Source organism: Triturus cristatus, chromosome 10 (genome assembly GCF_964204655.1).
Source record: "Triturus cristatus chromosome 10, aTriCri1.1, whole genome shotgun sequence".
In the NCBI taxonomy this organism is placed as follows: domain Eukaryota; kingdom Metazoa; phylum Chordata; class Amphibia; order Caudata; family Salamandridae; genus Triturus; species Triturus cristatus.
In genome coordinates this window covers 152,970,668-152,989,608 of record NC_140593.1, presented here as the reverse complement: position 1 = coordinate 152,989,608, position 18,941 = coordinate 152,970,668, and the positions used below count along the sequence as shown (strand labels likewise).

General features: G+C 47.8%; 1 protein-coding gene across 1 annotated transcript; it reads right to left on the bottom strand.

The window, feature by feature from the left end:
* Positions 1-4,326: 4,326 nt before the first annotated feature.
* LOC146789094 (uncharacterized) lies at positions 4,327-13,463 on the bottom strand. The gene is made up of 10 exons (XM_085629994.1): positions 13,316-13,463; positions 11,709-13,169; positions 10,831-10,923; positions 10,464-10,568; positions 9,746-9,855; positions 9,367-9,561; positions 8,073-8,235; positions 6,393-6,558; positions 5,808-5,902; positions 4,327-4,412 (listed from the first exon to the last, which is right to left on the bottom strand). The coding sequence occupies exons 1-10, from the start codon at positions 13,461-13,463 to the stop codon at positions 4,327-4,329; spliced, it is 2,622 nt and encodes an 873-aa protein (XP_085486120.1).
* Between the last annotated feature and the right edge of the window lie 5,478 nt (positions 13,464-18,941).

Here is an 18,941-nt window from a genome sequence, read left to right as displayed (position 1 = left end):
CTGTACATTTCTATCATTCCTGGAATGTGGGTGACAGTGTGTGTTCCCTTAGGCTCTCTTACTTTAGTGGTGTTTGACAAGAGGATACAGTCTTGTTGCATGATCTCAGTGTGTGTATTGTGCTGCCTCTGCCAGGGGTGGGTATGCATGTGTAATTTGTCATCACACCCACATGTGGTGTGTCATGCAGTGGGGGAAGGTCATCCATCCTCATGGGAGTGGGACACTGCAGTCAGTGATGTGTCGTCATGGCACTCTCAAGATTGTCGCACATTGTGTATGCCTTCATGCACCCATGCAGTTTGGCTCATCGGAGGGTGATGTACACACCCCCATGGCTCTGTCCACTGCTGGGGGTCCTCTACACCCACCCCTCATATGTCTGGGCACTGCTGGGAGTGATAGGCACCCACCCCTCATATGTCTGGGCACTGATGGGAGTGATATGCACCCACCCCTCATATGTCTGGGCACTGCTGGGAGTGATATGCACCCACCCCCATATGTCTGGGCAGTGCTGGGAGTGATATGCACCCACACCTCATATGTCTGGGCACTGCTGAGAGTGATGGGCACCCACCCCTCATATGTCTGGGCACTGCTGGGAGTGATGGGCACCCACCCCTATGTATGTGTCCACTGTCGTGGTACGAGCTGTACCCACGCACTTTGGGGGTGCGGCCCGTACCCATGCCTTTGGGACGTGGGTACCGGCCGTGCCTCCATTGTTGGTGTGACGTAGGGGTAGGCGTGGTACGTCCGTACCCACGCTCTGGGGGGCGTGGGTACGTCCCGTACCACCATTGTGGTGGTGACGGGTACGCGTCCACGTCCAATTCCGTTGTGGCGGGACGTGGGATTGCTGGACACGCCCCCCGAAGTGGCCAGACCATGGAGGTAATTGATGTGCATGATGTTTCAGTAATTTGTGGGGTGTGGGTTCTGTTTCCTGCCCCTTGCACACACACACGCCCCCCCCCCCCTTTGCCCCTGGGGGTTGTTCTGACCTTCTGCGGCGTCTGCGTCAGTTTCTGTACACGAGGTGGTAGGCTATGAGGGCCGGGATGACGTGTAGGTTGGGGTCCATGGCTGTCCATCGCGTACCGGTGCTCCTTGTTCGCGTCGTCCTCAATTTCCCGGCAGTTTTTGGCTCCCGTAAAAACTGCTGCGTGCAGAGTGACGTCGGCACGAATCGTACTTGCTGGTCCGTAGAACGCTGCCTGACTCCGTCCGGACGTCGCGTAAGCGCTGTCCAGAATCAGATTTGTATGTATTTTTTTGCCGGTCGGTGTTTTTTACAACTCGTACGGAAATGGTGTTTCTGTGCGAATCGTACTTGCGAGTTTGTAAGGTGTTTTTCCCGGTTACGAGTCGGACGGAAAAAACGCTCCGTACGACCATTCGTACCCGGGTTTTACAGGATCGGAATCGACACCTGAATGTATTGAGATTTTAATTTCCTTAAGTTCATGCATTAGAGTGTCTAAAATAATGGAGAAAATTATGTGATTTGAAGGCGTAGCGTGCGCATATTTTTGTATTAAATATTAAAGTAAATTTATTTCATGTATTTACTTTAAATGTAGAGAAAAACAGAAAAAATGCTACAAATCTATTAAATTAATTTTCAGTTAAAACTTAATCAATTGAAATATATTAAATGAAATTACAATTATTTTTCCATAATTCAAATTTAAAAATCAATTCCCACCTGAAGAAGAAAATGTTTTTAATGTGCATTAATAATTATTAAAATTGATGTATAGAATAAATTAAAATTAAAGCGTGTTAAGCTCCTCTTTGACTGCTCCAGTGTTGAAGCTATTGAATTATTGAGCCTGTTGCTTCGATGCTTTCAGATGTGCTCAGTCAATGGCATGGAGCAGATCAACGCAATGGCTGTGTTCAGTCCAAATGTTGTGGATTGCAGCAAAGGAGGCTGGTCAAGGAGGAGTAAATGAATTCCAGGAAGTTACCATTATGAGGTGATGAGCCCCACAATAGGAAGTCTGGGGGGCTACAGTCTAAATGAGTTGTCCACTGTTTCGAAGGGATGTGGCCCGAGGCAGGGTGGGGTATGGCTCGGACGAGACATAGTCAGCAGAGGTGAAACACCTGTCAGAGGGCGGAGCTAGGACAGGAAGTTTCAAGGTGTCACTCGAGTTATATTGTTTCCCTGTTCAAGTGCATCTGGAACGTTGGAGGATGACTTATAGCGAAATGCATCCACAGAAATGAAGACATGTATTGGTGGGATTGTTAATTAGGGTGAGAAGTGTTTTATAGGGATTAATGAGTAAAAGGTCGGTACTGCATCCACTTAAATTATTCTCATATTCTTGTGTGACAAGGTCTGATTAGTAAATTCAACGTACGTTTTACATGGAGAAATCAGAACAGAAGCGTTCAGCGGAGTATCGTGTGTATATCATGTTTGTTGTATTTTGCATTAGTCTGTAAAAGTCTAACATATTAGTAATTTTTTCTCTTTATATTGAGCTTCATGTTGCTTTTCTGCCAAACCTAGATGCTGTACATAACATAACCAGCATTACTATTGCAATATTTTCTTGTCACTCCTTAAACCACGTGTCCAAAGGCTGAGTGGTTTATAAATGTCGCCCGAACTCTGAGGTGGCAATACAGCAAATCTATATATGTCAGTAATGGAACATAGTACAAGTCACCTGTTATGCATTCTTTAGTTTTGATGTTTTTTATGGGGTAATTAGCTGGCAAAAACATGTTCTCTTAATGGGCACTGATTGGAATTAGAATGTTTAGGGTTTGTTTCGCTTTCATTAATAATAACTTTTATAAAATAATGGGCAACGGTGAAGGGTTTTGGATTTATGTGATTTTGTGGCTGCAGCGTTTACTGCGTAATTTATCACATTTAACACATAATTTGCGGATTTCAACAGAACCTATTGTGTCTACCTCAAATGGATAAAAATAATATTTTCAGAGAATGTGCTACATAATTTGCATTTTATTTCCTCTTAGTTTTGATAGCCATGACACATATTTTTGTTCTCCCTTGAGCCTAATTCTAGTAGCCCAGACAATGGTAAAGGTCTGATGCAGAGTGCTTTTTGGGGCTGTGATTATGATGATAAAACTCATATTTCAATGAAAACTATGAAATATTTCCCAAACTTCATGGTAAATATGGGTTTTATACCACTGAATTTTGCACAATTATTGCACACACACGCTCACACATACATGACACCTTTCTTTCACAGCTGCATCACAGGAGGATTCATGGTAAAGTGTACCCCTGACAGCAAAGAGGAAAGACAGTTTCTTTTTAAGGGCAATTTTATTTCAAGAAATACAAACTCCAATATATTAAATAAGTTAAATACTATGTGCAGGTCCCTAAAACTCAAAATCTTCTATCAGGGATCCTTGAAGCTCCTCTCGATTGGGTGGCCGGCACCATCCAGTGAAGCCAATAGTTCTGGTTGCAACAATATGGGATGTCTGGATCTGACAGTATTCTGTCACACGAACCTGGTGAGAGGTCTGACAGGACCAGACATCCTAGGAGTAACAAAATAAATAGAATTTTTCAACAACATCGGTATCAGCTATAAATTAAAATTCCTTTAGGGCAGAGGGTATAAAAATACATTTATGGTATAATGCGAGTATTTACCAGTGGATGTATTGGTATGTAATATTTGGCAGCTTAAATAGCTAAAACATGACGGACATCAAAGTATGATTGTGCGTCTATCATTTAAATAGATATGGAAATGCACAGTTTTATAACTTCATTTACACGCAAAACACAAAATAAATTTGGATAAATACAGATAAAATGGCCCAAAAATAAATATGGATAAATACAGATGGAAATGGCCAAAAAATAAATACCATAAAACCGGGAGCGTTAAATATAATGTACAAGCAAAGACCGCAAACAGAATGCAACAGTATATATACATTAGATCTGTGCCCCTGCATCCTGAGGGGCGTGGAATCGAGGATCTGTCGCTGTACACATCACCAAGCGCTGACTTTCAGGTCCATGCCCTGTTGGAGTGTGAAGGGTAGAAAATATCTGCAAATCAATCAAACTGAAGCACCCTGACAAAAAAGTATTGTGAGCTGTCTGTAGGAATGCCCGGCTCCACTGACGTCTGTAAGTCTGTTCTGGCAATGTCTTCCCTTCAGCTCAGGCTCGACGCGGATATCCGGCCTCAGATTGTGATACTTCTATTTCTGGTTAATAAAGTGCAAATGGCAGCTGGCTCAGGTCTTGTGCAGATGCTGCTGTGGTCAGTAGAACAAGACTTGTCGTAGCAAATGGTAGCCTCACACCTGCAAGTTCTTCACCCTCTCGAATGTCTGCATGATGTGGCTAGTGGGGACGCAGCCCTCCCTCACGATGCTCAGGATCCCTGGAAAGGAAGAAGCACAACAGCATGAGATTGAGAGGGCTTAGAGAGTTCTGAGGTCTGTGAGCAGCAGAGGGAAGGGAAGAGACAAGCATAATGAGCACAGTAGGGATTGGCTCCTCAGCATCCAATGGGTGATGGAGTCCAGGAGGGAACCGCCCTCTCACATGGCATATACTGACTGGAGAAAGCGTGGGGTCTGCGCCCTCAAGGAGACATTGAATGACTGGGGCAGGGTGGGATATCATGGAAACAACAAACTGCTAAAATACAGACTCGAAATCTTTCACTGCCAAAATATCTACCACAAACAACAATCCCCCTGCAAAAATGTCGACCCACAGTAAACTCACTATCAAGCACTTGGCCAATAAATTCAGACAGGAGATGGAATAGTAAGTTAAATCTGTACTTCAATAATTATGGAGTGAGTCTCACTGGAATTAGGAATTTTTAACAGGTCTAGTGCTCTTTAAATAGACATTTGTGTATATTTGTGCATGGTCAATATTTTGTCAATCTGCATGTCAGAATCTGTGATTCTGAGGTCTCTATTTACAGATGGGACTAGAGGTAAGGACCTTCAGGCATTGGGTAACTTGGGCGGGTTGGAATAGTCCCTGAGAAAAAACAATGGGTTTGGGGAAAAAATATAAAAGATCCCGCCTTGGGGAATAGTGTCTTACTGAGGGAGGTTCTGGGTCCATGTGCTAAGTCTGAGTGAATTTGTAAGCACTATTACTAAATTTGATGAATTTGCAGTATGCAATTTGCATCATTTCTTCTTTACTAGAGATGGTTTTGAGCATAAAAATGCCTCCGTAAGAGACATTTTTCGCTGATTAAGTCTTCTGCCAGTATCTAACATGACTTTTTAATCTGCGGTATATACTACCATGAAAATTTCATGCAAGATAAAGGCGAACTGAATTTCACACCGTTCATGTAATTTTAGCAAAATTTTGTGAAACAAATTATGCAAGATGGTACACCAATAGTGCAGACTAATGATAAAGAGAAATGCTTGTAAAGTTTAAAGTAGGGGTCAGGGTTTGGCAGAGGTAAGAAACCTCCGGTGGCCTCCCTGCAAACTTAGAACACGCGCTTGGAGTTTTCCTCAGGGGCTTAATAAAGTGAATCTTTTTGTTACGCATTCATCTTAGCCCCTTTAATGCTTCAACTGTCCATTCATTCTGGGCTTTGTAAGTCTGTATGCCTTGGACACCAGGAATCCACTGGATCCGGACAGTTTTTTCCCAAATGTCATGGCAGGCGTTTGGCGGGTGGGAAGGGGTGGGGGTGCAGAGCCCCCTTTTCATATCCAAGGATGCAAGTGATCTAGTTTGGGAATAGCAGGGGATAGAGATGAAACAGAAAAAAGCATTGGTCAAGACCCACCTTCGTCTATCCTCAGACAGTTCACCACCGTGGAGCCCACCATCTCGTAGGAGTCCCCATCACACAGCACCCCCTCCAGCTTGTGCCGTAGACGCCTGAAACACAAAGCGGAAATACAAAATCACTCATTTAAAGAAATAATCGACAAAGGCTCAGGTGCTGGGGATTAAGGGAAAGCCGGAGGAAGGCAAACATCTACCTGAACTCAAGCTCAACTAGTTAAACACACCTGTGTTTAATGCACCCACATATAGGCTCATGCCAAGCATCTCAAATACCCTAAAACATATGCGTGAGATATCATCAACACCCTTTTCCCTCCTTTCACCTTTCAGTAGCACCAGTCTAGTCATATGTTTAAAAAAGCCTAAACTCATTCAAAATAGCTCACCGCCCATCAATACTCCAACACTCTTCCATTCACCTTTCAGAATCTTCAGCTCATGCCCTTCCACAATCCTTGCCCCTGCCCTCAGCTCCTAGCAGCCATCTAGTAACTCTCAAACCCCAGGCACCATCTCTTACGCAGAAGGCCCAATCACAACCTTTTCCTGATTTCAGCCCCTGTTCTGAATGAGTACTCACGAGATGACCATGTCATGGTGGGTGCTGTCACACTCCCCACTGGGATTGGCAGAAGTGATGGCCAGAGGGCCGGTCATGTCGGTCAGGTGGGCAGAGATAGTGTGGTCCGGCACTCGGATCATGATGGAGTCTTTGGTGCCCACAATGTCATAAGCTGGTCCAACTCCTACAGAAGGAGAACATAAAAAATGAATCAGCAACAAGTCAGGTGTGAGTGATAGAGCATTTGAGTTTGACTGTATTTATTTTCTCAGCATCATGAACAGAGTTGTTGTACAGTGGCGCCTTCATTTGGTTGTGCTTAACCTGAGCAGATGTTTGAATGGTCTAGTCTCTGAACATCAAGAGTTGATGAAGGCCCTTGAAGACGTGATTGCTCTAATTGTGCAGTGAGCACGCATTGTCCATTAAGTATGAAAGAAGTTCTACTAAAGCATTTCAAACAGCCACGGTCCGTGCAGGATACAGTGGTGGGGCCGAGTTGGGGGGGTTTCTAAGGGACTATGCAGAGGGGAAATTAAATAAATAAATAATTTTCCCTCTGCATGGTCCCTCGATATCCCCCATAACGCGGCCCCACCGCCCCACCGCTGTTACCTGCATGCACTGCGGCTGATTAAAAAACTGTGAAAGGCATGCACACATTTGTTTTATATCTTGAGAGGCCAGATGTCTGCAATACATAATGTTAAACATTCTTTAAAAATGACATCAGCCAGAAAAGTATTTCTGTCTCACATAATTTTATGGCTGTTTGATATATCATTCTGTCTGCGCGAGGGACTATTTTACAACTGAAAAGTACACGAACTCAACACACTAAACATTTTTTCTTATACAGCCATAGTATACCAAACGCAACCTTTCTTTGTTTTGTCATTGCTGCGGGGTTTAATTAATGTTTTAGTCAGGAATTGTGCGAATCACATATATTTCTTCATCTGTTTTACACACATGTACACATACATCACACACACACATATATACGTAATATATGTAACATGTACATGCAATGGGTACATGAGATGGGGGGTCTGTGTGCTTTAGGGGTGAATGTGCATGTAATACCTGCATGAGATTGAGGTCGCTACACATTAAAGAGGGGACTGCGCCCTGATATGTATATGCAATAGCTCCATGTGATAGGGACCTCTACAGCGAATGGGGGTCACGGGACCCTGATATGCACATGCAATAGCTATATGAGATGGGGATCTGTAAACATCAGGAGGGTAAATGTACATGCAATGTCTGCATGAGATGGGGGTCTGTAGACATCAGGGGGTCCATGTGCAGGTAATATCTGCATGAAATGGGGTATGCATATATCAGGGGGGGGCTGAATGAACTCTGATATGTACATAAAATAGGACCTGAGATGGGGGGTCTGTAGACATTAAGGGGTGAATAGACCCTGTTCTGTACATACAATAGCTACATGAGATGGTGGTCTATAGACATTGGGGGGGGTGAAGTAATTCCTCCAAGAGATGGGGGTCGGTACACATGGGGGGGGGGTGAATAAAGCATGATCTAGACAAGCAGCATATACATGAAGTGAGCACACCCCTGAATTTCCCCAGGCACAATTTCTGGCATTTGGAGCCCTCACCCCTCTAGCCTCCCCAGCCCACCCTTCTTTGACAAAGAAACAGCCCATGCAGAAGAGGTCACACGTACCCATCCTCTTCAGCCACTCCCCCTTCTGGACAATGCAGCTGATACCCCCAGGGTAGACGCTCCCCATGAAGTCCCACAACAGGGGGCTGAACGGGGGTCTCACGGCCCGCAGCTGGTCCAGGTGGGAGATGCAGATACAGATGGGCTTCTCCAGGGGTCGGTCCTGCAGAGGATGGAAGAGAGGGAAGTAATGAATGGTTTAGAGAGAGAAGGGGGAGGGCAGGACCGTCAGAGATTATGTGCAGGATCACGTGATATCTAAGTGACCTTAGACCCAGTCACACAACCTCTGTAAATAAACTAAATGTCTCTAGTGCTAGCCAACAGATTGTACAAGTTAAAAGCCTGTATTGCCTTCTAATGACACTTACACCGTGACTCCTGATGTATGATGATTTATGTTGAACACGAGTTGTCTTTTGGCATTGTGACTGTTCTAAATATGTATCATTAATCTCATATATTGATGCAAATTCCTGAGGTCTGTAAATCTGTTGATTTCCATACCCGTCACATTACCTACTGGACTACAATGTTATTGTTCCTTTTTACTGCATGTTTAAATAAATACAATCCTTTCCATTTAGAAGAACCACACAGCTCTAATTATAGTTCTGTGTTTATACACTTATGTTGTTTGGTAGGGACCTATGTCTCTTGCAATACACTATTACCCTCGGTCCCTCTTGACACACAGGGTTCCCTTGTTCTTTGTTACTCTCTTTCTAATGTCCTATAGCAGACAGTCACTGGCCACAGAGTTCAATGCAATGGAATCTGCACAGTCTGAGAATGCAGACTGACTGTGTAGTCTGGGGCATTAGTATCTTTCTTGTGCACGTGATAGCATCTCGCTGGGATCTTCTGTCCCTAAAGCAGGGTTCTCTCCTGAGACTATGTGTGGACTGGAGCTCACACTTCCCTTATCACCCCCATCTCGCACTCTCCCCCAAAGTATGACAAGCTACCCTTTAACCTGGCTGCTTTCCTTTTTTTTAAAGTTTTGGAGTTGGAACTTTCTAGGCATATATTACCATGAAAACCCTCACCTGCAGAATGGTTTTACCCTGTAATTTCCATGTCAATATATCCAACTGTACATACTCCAGGCTGGTATCACCACGGTAATCACACCCCTGCAGAATGGTTTTACCCTGACGTTTCCATGACAATGTCTCCGCCCACAGGGTGACTTCTAACTGTTCTAGTAAAAGGTGTCCCTTATTCTTGAATGACAGAGCATCTGTCTCGGCCTCGGGTAAATTCCGCCGGAAGTTTACTCCTCGGTGCTCACCTTGATGGTGTAAATCTTCTGGATGGCCTCGGGGTGTTTGCAGGAGGCCGCCAGAGCGTAGACAGTGTCTGTGGGGACCCCGCACACCCCACCCTGGTCCAGCAGGGCAGCGATGGTCCTTAGACTGCTGGTGCGATAGGAATCGGGGCACACGCAGGAGTCCGACGCCTCAACTTTCTCCTCTGACTTCGTTTCCTAAAAGTGCAAAGAGCAGACAAGGGGTGAGACAGCGCCACCTACAGCTGTCCTTGAGCAGCACATGCACATCCCAAAGTTAGAGGACTAAGATGGACTGGTTATTTGAGAGACACATTTATCGGAACTGAGTGTTAATTTAAGAATAGTAATCGTAACATATTGCATGTACTTATCACTGTACCTTGAAGAGAGGTGGTACCATGGGAATTAGATCCTTGCTGAAAACGCAGTTTCCAAGAGATGCCGCCGCTCCGTAGATACAGACGACACTGAAGACGGACAATACTGTGACTGAAAAAACACACAAAGACGGGAAAATTAGACTTTAAGTTTAATATTATCAACAAAAAAAGAGGCGTGTGCTGATCACGTTGATGTTAAACCAAGACAGGGGTTCCTTCAGGAGGGATTTAAAAAAGGTAAATGCCACCCAAGACAATAAAATATAAACATAAAACAGAGATTAATTTTTCACTCTACTTCGGTCTGTATGAAATTAAGTGTGGTAAAGCATTTAAACTGGTACATGAACCCCTGTCTTGGTTTATACTTAATTGCCCTGGTTCCTAGGGTTATGGGGCTCACCCCAACTCTTCGTATTATAACAAGGAGATGTTAAGGCAGAAGTGGACAGACAGATAAAAAAAAACTAAGAAATGTGGAGGTCTGGCAGAGAACCAGACACATGTCAGGGTTGTAACTGACTCCATTCGAGCCAGGCTTGTCAGGCACACTCCAGTCCTTTCTACAGACCACTTCCCTTTAGCCCCCAACACATTACAGGTGGACTCGGGATGGCACTTGATAGGAATTGCCTGTTTATCATGAATTAACCCTTTGGAGATCACTGACATGCATTAACACAGAAGAGGAACCCACAGTGGAAGATGTCCACTTACTCTCGAGCGCGAGGGGCAGGCATTCCAAGGTGAAGAGCAGGAAACAGACCATCACCGTCTCCATCAGCAGGGCGAGCAGCACCAGCACCACGTTGGCATAGGCGACTGTGGAACAAGCAGAACAGGATGGCGTCAGATGTCGGAAATTACATATTTCATAGGTCAGTGGGGGTCACAGTTGCTCAAGTCTTTAGATGAGGACACTACGATGCCCCAGAACTATGGACCTATGGTGCATATGGACCATCGAGTGACAGACACCGGCCCGAGCCCACTACAGCCGGAAGCAGCTGCTGTCTGTCAGGGCACCTGGGCCTCAAGTGTTCAACAGAGGGATGACTTGACATCGGTATCCGGAGAGACTTACCCAAGGACATCAGGAAGACATTGATGACCAGGAAGGTGACGGCACCAACAGTGAATGCACCATAACTGGCGACGTGGATATTCAGCAGGGGACCTGGAGAGGGAAGAGAAGGAGGAGCAGAGGGTTAGTCATGGATGAAACAGAACATAGGAAGGAGCTTTTCCTTCAAAGACAGGAGATGGCTAGGAGTAGAGACAAGGGATGAAGGAGGACCATATACTGTCCAACACCTCACTTATCTAACAGCCAATCATGGTGCTAGATATTGGCTTCTGATGTTATGTAAAACTGTATCTTCCACCTCATCCTGAACAGGTGCGCCCTGATTTGGTGAAACACACTTCTCGAAACACCTAATCCCAGTTTAAGTTGTTTTCTCGCATGTGTCAGAAGACAAGGGATAATTTAATTCTGGTAAATATGCCCCCGGGTACAAGAAATGAGCAGTTATTTGAACAAAAGTGATAATAACTATTGGTTCTTCCCACAAATGGATTATCAACAATAGTTTATCCAGATCCATCAATGGTTCCATAAGTCATTAGTCCCCTCCTAGCGGCCACCAGCTGCACTCCTCTTCCACCCTTTGCCCTCCACCTGGCAGCCATCACATATGATCCCTACCAGGTACTTCTTCAGGTCACTGCTTAAAAGGACCCCCAGTCAGAAAAAGAACTGCATGTGACATCATCAAGAAACTACCTGCATGCATGGCTACTCCAAATAAAACTAATAACCAAAAATATACATCACCCCCACTGCCCCTACTGGTATGCCTTAGAATCTAAACCACACAGAAGCTTCATGACACTGGATCCCTAGGACTTTTCGGCAAACATTTTGCACATTGTAAAGAAGATTAAGAGATCACAAGTTACCTGCAAGTCGTAGCCACGCCCATGTGGCCCATACAGCAGCATAACAGAATGGTAGGACCGACCCAAATCTTCGACCTCTCTGGACCACGATCCTGCAGACGTACAACTGGAAGAGAGCGCCAGGGATCAGCACCCAAGGGATGGAGAGGTGGGCTCTGGTAGGGTCATCGAGGGACCCCTGGATGGCAGAGAGTGAGGCCAAGCCATTGCAGATGAAGAAGAGGGCATCAGGGAGCTGGCATCTGGTAGAGCTGACCTCCTGGTCCTCCTTAGACCTGCTGGTGACGCGCTTCAGGGACAGCAGCAAGTCCCGGAGCATAGCCGATGACATCACTTGGGGTCCAGTAGAGATCAACGACTTGTCAGCGATGGAGTTAATGAGGCTGGCAAAAGTGGCGTAGAGGGAGGTGGCTGTGTAAATGCTGCAGACCACTCCGAAGAAGATATGGGATCCCTGGAGTGGAATCTGTTGGATGGTGGAGACAGTGAGGAGGAGGAAGCATGAATTCTGCAGCACCTCCAGGAGGTCTCTGTTGAGGGACATCATGCAGAGGATGCAAGCGGCGACCAGAAAGAACCAGCCCCCCACCATGCCCGCTCGGCTCTTGTCCACATTGTCCCCTGAGAGGAGCACCGTGAGGATGAACTCTTCCCAGGACATCAGCAACCAGAACAGGCTGTGGAGTCCAAGCTTGGTGGTGTGGTAGACGTCTTCTCTCAAGTAACTGTAGTAGCTGGCGCAGAGCTGGGACAGCGTATTGATGCTGACCCAGATGGCGCCAATGTAGAAGGTCTTCATGTACCCAAAGCAATAAAAGGCAAAGATGAGCGAGGCCACCGCGTCAGCGATGTGTCCCAAAGCCATGGGCTCCGCGTACTTGGAGTTCTTCTTGGTCTCCTCCCCGATGCCACTGGAAGAGGGGCTGTTGGCCGAGCCCAGAAGCAGGACGCTGAACATGGGGTTCCCGAAGCCTGGAAGGACATTCCTCTGGGTCAGGCCCTTCAGGAGCAGGGCAGTGGCGCCATAGAACCCAAACAACACAATGAGCAGCTCCAGGGTCCCCGAGACCACCAGCGCCCACTGTCCAAAGAGCCCCACCGCCTCGAAGACCAGCGTGAGGGTGATGGCGCCAAACACGAAAGGCATGACGTAGTTAACGGTGGCCGAGCAGAAGGACAGGATGAAGGCGACGGCGGTGTATGCCACCAGCCCTGCTACTGCGCTCTCGCTGAGCGGAAGAGGGGAGGCGGCCATGATGGTCTGGCTATTAGAAATGTTCAGGGCTTGTGTGCTGTTGTGGATGGTGGGATACGCTCCCAGGACGACACGTGTAGCCCCGTAGCTGCTCCAGAGGGCGGCAAATGCCACAAAGGCGGTGCTCCCAAGGTGATCGTACTTCCGGAAGCACAGGAAGCCTGCAATGAGTTGTGTCAGTCCTCCAATCAGGATGAGATGGACCCCTGCAAGAGATAACACAGGAATTGAGCAACACGTACGTGTGTGTGTCTGTGTGTACGAGTGTGTACCCCCTCCCTCCAAGTGTTTTATGCATGTTTTCCCAGCGCCACCTATAACCCTTTGTGTGATCTGTGGCTGCAACACTCACCTGCCAGGATGTTCTCCACCCCTTCAGCGTTCACTTTGGTGTGGAAGGAAAAGAAGTTCTGTAGGGCCACCAGGAAGGCGCTGATGACGTTGGCGAGGAAGCCCATGACCGATGGTTCACTGTAGTACACAGAGGCGAAGCCTTCCATGGTGAGCGGCAGACCTGGGGGAGGGGAGAGAGGTCAATAGATAAGAAATTAGCCACAGGTGAGAGTGGGACAGGAGGTGAGAGGGGCAGGAGGTAAGAATGAGATGGAAGACGGGTAGCTGGGTAGCTGGGAAAGACTCAGATTAGATTGGTGCACGAGGTTAGATGGTGAACAGGAGGTGAGACAGGAGCCAGAGGCCTAATATCAGACAGAGGTGAGAGGGGAAGAGGATGTGAGAGTGAGACAGTGAGTGAGATGGAAGTCGTGAGAGTGGGACAGTGAGTGAGATGGAAGTCGTGAGAGTGGGACAGTGAGTGAGATGGAAGTCGTGAGAGTGGGACAGTGGGTGAGATGAGAGACACGTGAGTGGGAAAGTAGGTGAGATGGAGGAGACATTTGAGAGTGGGACAGAGAGTGAGATGGAAGAGACATGCCAGAGTGGGACAGTGAGTGAGATGGAAGAGACGTGAGAGTGGGACAGTGGGTGAGATGGAAGACAAATGAGAGTGGGACAGTGGGTGAGATTGAAGGCATTTGAGAGGGACAGTGGGTGAGAAGGAAGACATGCGAGAGTGGGACAGTGAGTGAGATGGAAGGCGTGAGAGTGGGACAGTAGGTGAGATGGAAGGCACATGACAGTGGGACAGTGAGTGAGATGGAAGGCAGGTGAGAATGGGGCATTGGGTGAGATGGAAGACATGTGAGAGTGGGACAGTGAGTGTGATGGAAGACGTGAGAGTGGGACAGTGAGTGTGATGGAAGACGTGAGAGTGGGACAGTGAGTGTGATGGAAGACAGGTGAGAGTGGGACAGTGGGTGTGATTGAAGGAGTGAGAGTGGGACAGAAGGTGAGATGGAAGACACATGAGAGTGGGACAGTGAGTGAGATGGGAGAGACATGAGTGAGACAGTGTGTGAGATCAAAGACTCTTGGAGGAGTGGACAGTGGGCAAAATTCGAGCCAAAATTCAGATAGGAACCGGGGGGGGGGGGGTGGTGAGTGACAGGTAGTAAAATGAGAACAGCCAGTGAAATCGGTGCAGGGGATGAGATGGGGTGGGGCAGTGAAACTAAGAGTAGGGCAGGAGATAAAATGGAGCTTAGAGGTGAGAACAGGAGCTGAAATTTTGTAAAAGTTTACGAGGTGAGACGAGTTAAAGTTAAATGTGAACCAGAGGTGAGATGCACAGAGAGACGGGCAGGTGGAGATCGGACAGGTGTAAAGTGAGAGCCAGGCAGACTGTCGATCAGTGTAAAGCGCCACACTGTGCAGTGTGGAGAGACAAGGACAGGTTGCTCACGCTAAACGGTGTAGGCGTGGACAGGCTGTTCACAAGAGGAAAGTATCACAGAGGGACGAAAGTTTGTACATACCGAGGGACGGGAGCTCTGTTTTCCGTCACGGGCCGCGCCTCCGCTTTCTTTGAGGGACCCTTGGGTGAGGGTCGTCTTGCTTCCTGTATCCGAGGGACTCTCCTTGAGGATATGGTCTGGAAAGGACCTGTGACGACCGGTCCTATTTCTGAGGTGTACTCTGAGAGGGTAGGACTTGCCTCTTGGGGTGACCTATGAGGGCCGGTCCTGCCTCCGAGGAGGTGTCTGTGAGGGCTGATGGGTCTCTTCTGTTTTTGAGGGATGTTCTCGGAGGGCCGGTGTGCGTCTCCTGTCTCTTAAGAGTCCTGTGAGGGCTGATCTTCTACTCTGTGAGGGACGGTCTTGTCCCTGAAGACTCGTTGTGAGGGTCCTTCTTGTTTGGGGGTGCTGTGAGGGTCCTTCTTGTTTGGGGGTGCTGTGAGGGTCGCTCTTGTTTGGGGGTGCTCTGTGAGGTCCTGACCCCTCAGACAGCAGCTGCTCCTCTTCTGCTTGTTCTCCGCTCGGGCAGGTTTTTTTATACAGTCTGAGGTGGGAGGGGCTGGTGGTGGTGGGGGGAGGGGCTGGTGGTGGTGGGGGGGGGGGGGGGAGAGCCCTGGAAGGTGTGTGGAATTTCCCCCTCGTCTCTCTCCATCCTCCCCGTCACCTCACCCTGTCCCTCCTCCGAGCTCCTCCCACTCCAGGAGGCTCGAGAACGACCCGAAACTTTTATTTATCTTGAGACAAAGTTTAAAATACAGAGATTTCTCTTCCTAGGACAAAGGTCCCCGAAGACAGAGTGGAATATAATAAAATAAAACTAGGGGTACATAAGGTAGAGCTCGAGAGATTAATTACTATTTAGTTTGAGAAATGTATATTTAGAAGTTATTTTTGTAATAAAGATGATGGTGGTTATTAATATTATTATATTCAAGGCAGGTCTGGGCGACGAGACGCAGTTCCCACAAGGACAAAGTCTGCGCGTGGATTGTCCCCCGCACGCGCTGCCGCGAGCAGGGGTTTCCTCGTGAATACTCGTGGCAGCGCCGTAAGGAAGTGAGTCTGATTGTGAGAGAAGGAGTGAAAGAGAAGCTGGCTCATCCTTTCACAAGAAGCTCCCAGTGGTGACTTCACGGCTCAAGCAGAGGACCCACGCCCAGAATCAGACTTGTGCAGTATCATGGTGGTGGCACCAGGGCTGGGTGTTGTGCTGAGACCTTCGCCCTGATCACTCATTCACAAGGGGGTAATTGTGGTGACTTAAGGGTGCAGGGAGTGAACCCTCCCCAGGAGGACACCTTGTGCAATCAGATCAGAGTGGCTGTACCAGGAGGGCAGGAAGTGGTACCGGGTCTGGTGCCTGGGTCACACATTCAGAAGGAGCTCACTGTGGTGGCTTAGGGGGTGGACCCCCCCCCCCCCTCCCCCCCCCCCCCCCCGAACAAACTTGTACAATGAGATCAGAGAGGTTACACCAGGAGGGCAGGGAGTGGTACAGGGACCAGTGCTTTTTTTTTTTTACAGAGTTTTATTTAGCGCGAACTTGACGAGCACCAGTTGCGTTACATTTTTGTTAGGCGGGGGAGATTAAGTGATTTGCCCAGAATCACAAGAGTTGATCGTCCCTGCCAAGACTCGATTAGAGGTCGACAGTCCTTGCTGTTGGGCCAACTCCTCTCCTGCTTGGGTCACACATTCACAGGAGCTTCACTGGTGCCCTCAGGTGTGTGGGTGTGTGGGAAGTGGTGCCCAGGTATGTCTTTCACGAGAAGCTGAGTGTGGTGACATCACGAGTGGGGGAAGTAGTGCCCAGGTATGTTGTTAACGAAATGCAATAGATTTTTACTGTAAAAAAATTCACCCCTTTCTTAGGGTTCATGTGAGGTGAGATCTCCGAAGCCGAGGGGCGCAGAAGGGAAGATGGGGCTCACTCCGGGAATTCCCCATAACTTTCAGCTCCCTTTGGGAAGTTTCATCTCTTCTGGGGGCGGAGGGGTGTTGAAGCAGCACTGGACTGACATCTCGGCTCCGCAGGGGACCTCTACTCAAGGCGTTTGACTCCGTCAATTAACATAAGACCTCGTCATTTAATTATTTGAAAAGAGGGGGCACGTCATTGCCGAAGTCAGTGCGCTTAAATATCTGGTAGCGTATAATAATTACAAGCAATATAGACTGCCGAAAGATAAGAAAAGACAAAGCGATATTTGACAGTAGCTCCTTCCGAGAGTTATTGTTATAGCTGGGCAGCCCCTCTCTCCACCCCGCTTAGACACAGCTCATACCCTTCTGACCCCCTCTCCTCCTACCACCGGACTGCAGAATACAACAGGTTCAGAGGGGGCTTTCAGTCAAAACTGGCAGCACGTCTGTTAGAGACAGTCTCAAGGATAGAAGAGACTTTTTATTTATTTTTTGCTGTCTAATGTGGCGCGAGCTTGGCCCAAGGATATTATTCCGCTTTACATAAGCATCAGATTACATTATATACGGTCAGTTTCGTTTTATTCTTTTGTTTTTCTGGGAACGGGAAGATCAAGTGATTTGCCTAGAATCACAGGATGGTGAACAGACGCTGAGATCCAAACCTGGTTCCCCAGGCTCATAGTCGACGGCTGTGTTCGGCCACATCTTCTCGGAACTTCAGCAGCTGTAGGACACACGGCTAACTCTAGCATGGGTTACAGCGGGGAAGCGTTTCACATTTTACACAGACTGCCCTGCTGAGCCGGGTGTCATGTGTGCCCCGTATATATTGACATGTGTGTAGTTTGTCGTGCTCACAGTCAGAGCCAGGGCTGCGATGGGCACAATGAAAAATAGCTAATGTCTTAGATCTGCACTTTCTTCTGATAGTGACTTGGGCCCCTCGCCATTATTTGCTGAGTCTGAGCGCGTGCGCTGCCGCATGTTTGGAGAAAGAGGAAAACACCAGAGTCCTGTCCATCTTCGAACCCCTGACGTCACTCTCCGTGTCTGAAGCCTGTATCGGAAGCAGGCCCGGCTCCAGGAATTTTTATTTGGGTGGGCCAAGGGTGCATTTGGGTGGGCCACTGTGGGCTCGATTTATCGCATATATGTCTGGGCAGGCCTGCTTCAGGGCCCTCCTTTATCTCTTCTTAGTCTTACAAGGCCCAGTAAAACGCACTCTTTTCCAAATCTCTGTCTAAATATTATCACTCTCAAAAAGTGTTTTTTCCATGTAATGTCCCTTTGATGGGAAGAGGAGGTTTCTGAGGTGGGAGTATCAGGCAAGTGACACTTCTCGGGCTCCCTCTGTGCCAGCCTTCAGGGAGAATCCCTCTTCATTACAACCTCCACCTGACCCCGGACTCTGCAACGCACTCCCTTGCAGGCTCCCTCTGTGCGGGTCTTCATGGAGAATCCCTCTTCATTACTACCTCCACCTGACCCCGGACTCTGCAACGCACTCCCTTACAGGCTCCCTCTGTGCGAGTCTTCAGGGAGAATCCCTCTTCATTACTACCTCCACCTGACCCTGGACTCTGCAACGCACTCCCTTACAGGCTCCCTCTGTGCGAGCCTTCAGGGAGAATCCCTCTTCATTACCACCTCCACCTGACCCCGGACTCTGCAACGCACTCCCTTACAGGCTCCCTCTGTGCGAGCCTTCAGGGAGAATCCCTCTTCATTACCACCTCCACCTGACCCCGGACTCTGCAACGCACTCCCTTACAGGCTCCCTCTGTGCGAGCCTTCAGAGAGAATGCCTCTTCATTACTACCTCCACCTGACCCCGGACTCTGCAACGCACTCCCTTGCAGGCTTGATTATCCACTACTCCTCTCCAGTGCACCTTATCTCACAGCTGACCTTGGGCCCCAGCCCCATATCAGGCACCATCAGGCTCCACTTTCATTTTTCCCAGTAAAAACATTAGTAAAATCCACTTCAAACTTAAAACATTGAATACAGCAGTAAATATAATTAGCACACACTTTAAAGTATGTTCCACAGTGGCCCCTATGACCCAACTGCTAATTAAATAAACAAAAACAGAAAAGCCATGACATTTAGCTCTGATGCAAAAGTCTTTTTTGGTGCTGCACCAATAACCTCTTTCTCCGTAAATAATCTTTACTACCACCTTCCAACAGTGCCCCT

Bases quoted from the DNA above. Each gene is read 5' to 3' on its own strand.
- LOC146789094 (XM_085629994.1), bottom strand. From the start codon at position 13,463: ATGGAAGGCTTCGCCTCTGTGTACTACAGTGAACCATCGGTCATGGGC. The intron at 10,569-10,830 runs GTAAGTCTCTCC...CTTGTTCCACAG, and splicing joins TGTCTTCCTGATGTCCTTGG to TCGCCTATGCCAACGTGGTG. The intron at 8,236-9,366 runs GTGAGCACCGAG...CATCCTCTGCAG, and splicing joins AGAAGATTTACACCATCAAG to GACCGACCCCTGGAGAAGCC.